At 73.8% G+C, this 1,028-nt stretch overlaps 1 protein-coding gene across 1 annotated transcript in view; it reads right to left on the bottom strand.

Annotated features, from left to right (window-relative positions):
• PRDM8 (PR/SET domain 8) overlaps positions 1 to 1,028 on the bottom strand; it is a 16,609-nt gene that overhangs the window by 1,058 nt on the left and 14,523 nt on the right. The window contains exons 4-5 of the mRNA XM_026081621.1: positions 609 to 840; positions 15 to 308 (exon numbers count right to left, since the gene is read on the bottom strand). Coding sequence (XP_025937406.1) covers positions 15 to 308; positions 609 to 840 — 526 coding nt within the window. The remainder of the gene's footprint in view (positions 1 to 14; positions 309 to 608; positions 841 to 1,028) is intronic.

Here is a 1,028-nt window from a genome sequence, read left to right as displayed (position 1 = left end):
GGAGCCGCCGCCGCGGGAGTTTTCCAGCTCCCGCGCCAGGTTGTGGAAGTCCGTGGAGGGCTTGGTGGTGGCGGCGGCGCCGGCGCCGCCGTCGGCGGGGAAGTGGTGGTGGAGCGGCCCGCTGGGCTTGCAGTACTTGCCGGCCTCCTGCTCCTTGGCGGCGCCGTCCTTGCCGCCGGGGGCCTCGCCGGCGGGGCCGGTGTCAGCGCCGTGGAGCCGCTTGGGGCAGCGGAAGCGCAGGTGGGCGGCGAAGGGCAGCTCGAACTGGAAGCGCTGGCTGCACTCGGGGCACGCGTAGGGCGGCGAGCCTGCGCCGGGCACACACACGCACACACACACGCACACGCACACACAGAGGGGCACCGTCAGCCGGCCCGTGCCCTCGGGGCCGGCGGGCGGCGCCGCGGCTTCCCGAGAGGCTCAAGGAAAGGGGGGGTCCCGGCGCCCGCCGCCCCTCTCCGGGCGGGGATCCCGGCCGTGGCTCTTGGCGCACCCGCGGCGCCTCCCTCGCTCCCTCGCTCCCTCCCTCGGTGCCGCCGTCCAGCAGCACGCCGCATCCCCCGAGCGCCCCTCGCGCTGCCCGGCGGCCGCGGGGAGGGGGCACCCACCGTTGCTGCGGGCGGGGGCCCGCGCGGGGCTGAGCAGCAGCAGCTCCGTCAGCTCCTTGCCGTACCACACGAGCAGCTCCTCGTCCTTGGCGATGCGCCGCAGCGAGCGGTAGAAGAGCTGCCCGCTCTTGATGTAGGCCTCCAGGTTCTGCTCCTCGCGCTCCCGCGCCGACTGCACCAGCCGCAGCCACATCAGCCCCTCCGACGAGCCGTTGGCCGCCGACGTGTCCACCTAAAAAAAAAATTACCCCCCMAAAAACAAACGAACAAAAGCACAAATAAATAATCGGACACGGGCGGAGGGAGACCGAGGCGCCTCGAGGGCTCCGGCGCCGCCCGTCCCCTCGCGGGGTTCATCCCCCCGTGGGGGGCAGCGAGCCGCCGCGGCAGGGCCGCAGCCGCCTCCGTGCCCTCCGCGAT

This window comes from Apteryx rowi, unplaced genomic scaffold (assembly GCF_003343035.1).
Source record: "Apteryx rowi isolate R43461 unplaced genomic scaffold, aptRow1 scaffold_557, whole genome shotgun sequence".
NCBI lineage: Eukaryota > Metazoa > Chordata > Aves > Apterygiformes > Apterygidae > Apteryx > Apteryx rowi.
Note: the sequence above shows the minus strand (reverse complement) of the source record. Positions and strands in the feature narration are given on the sequence as shown.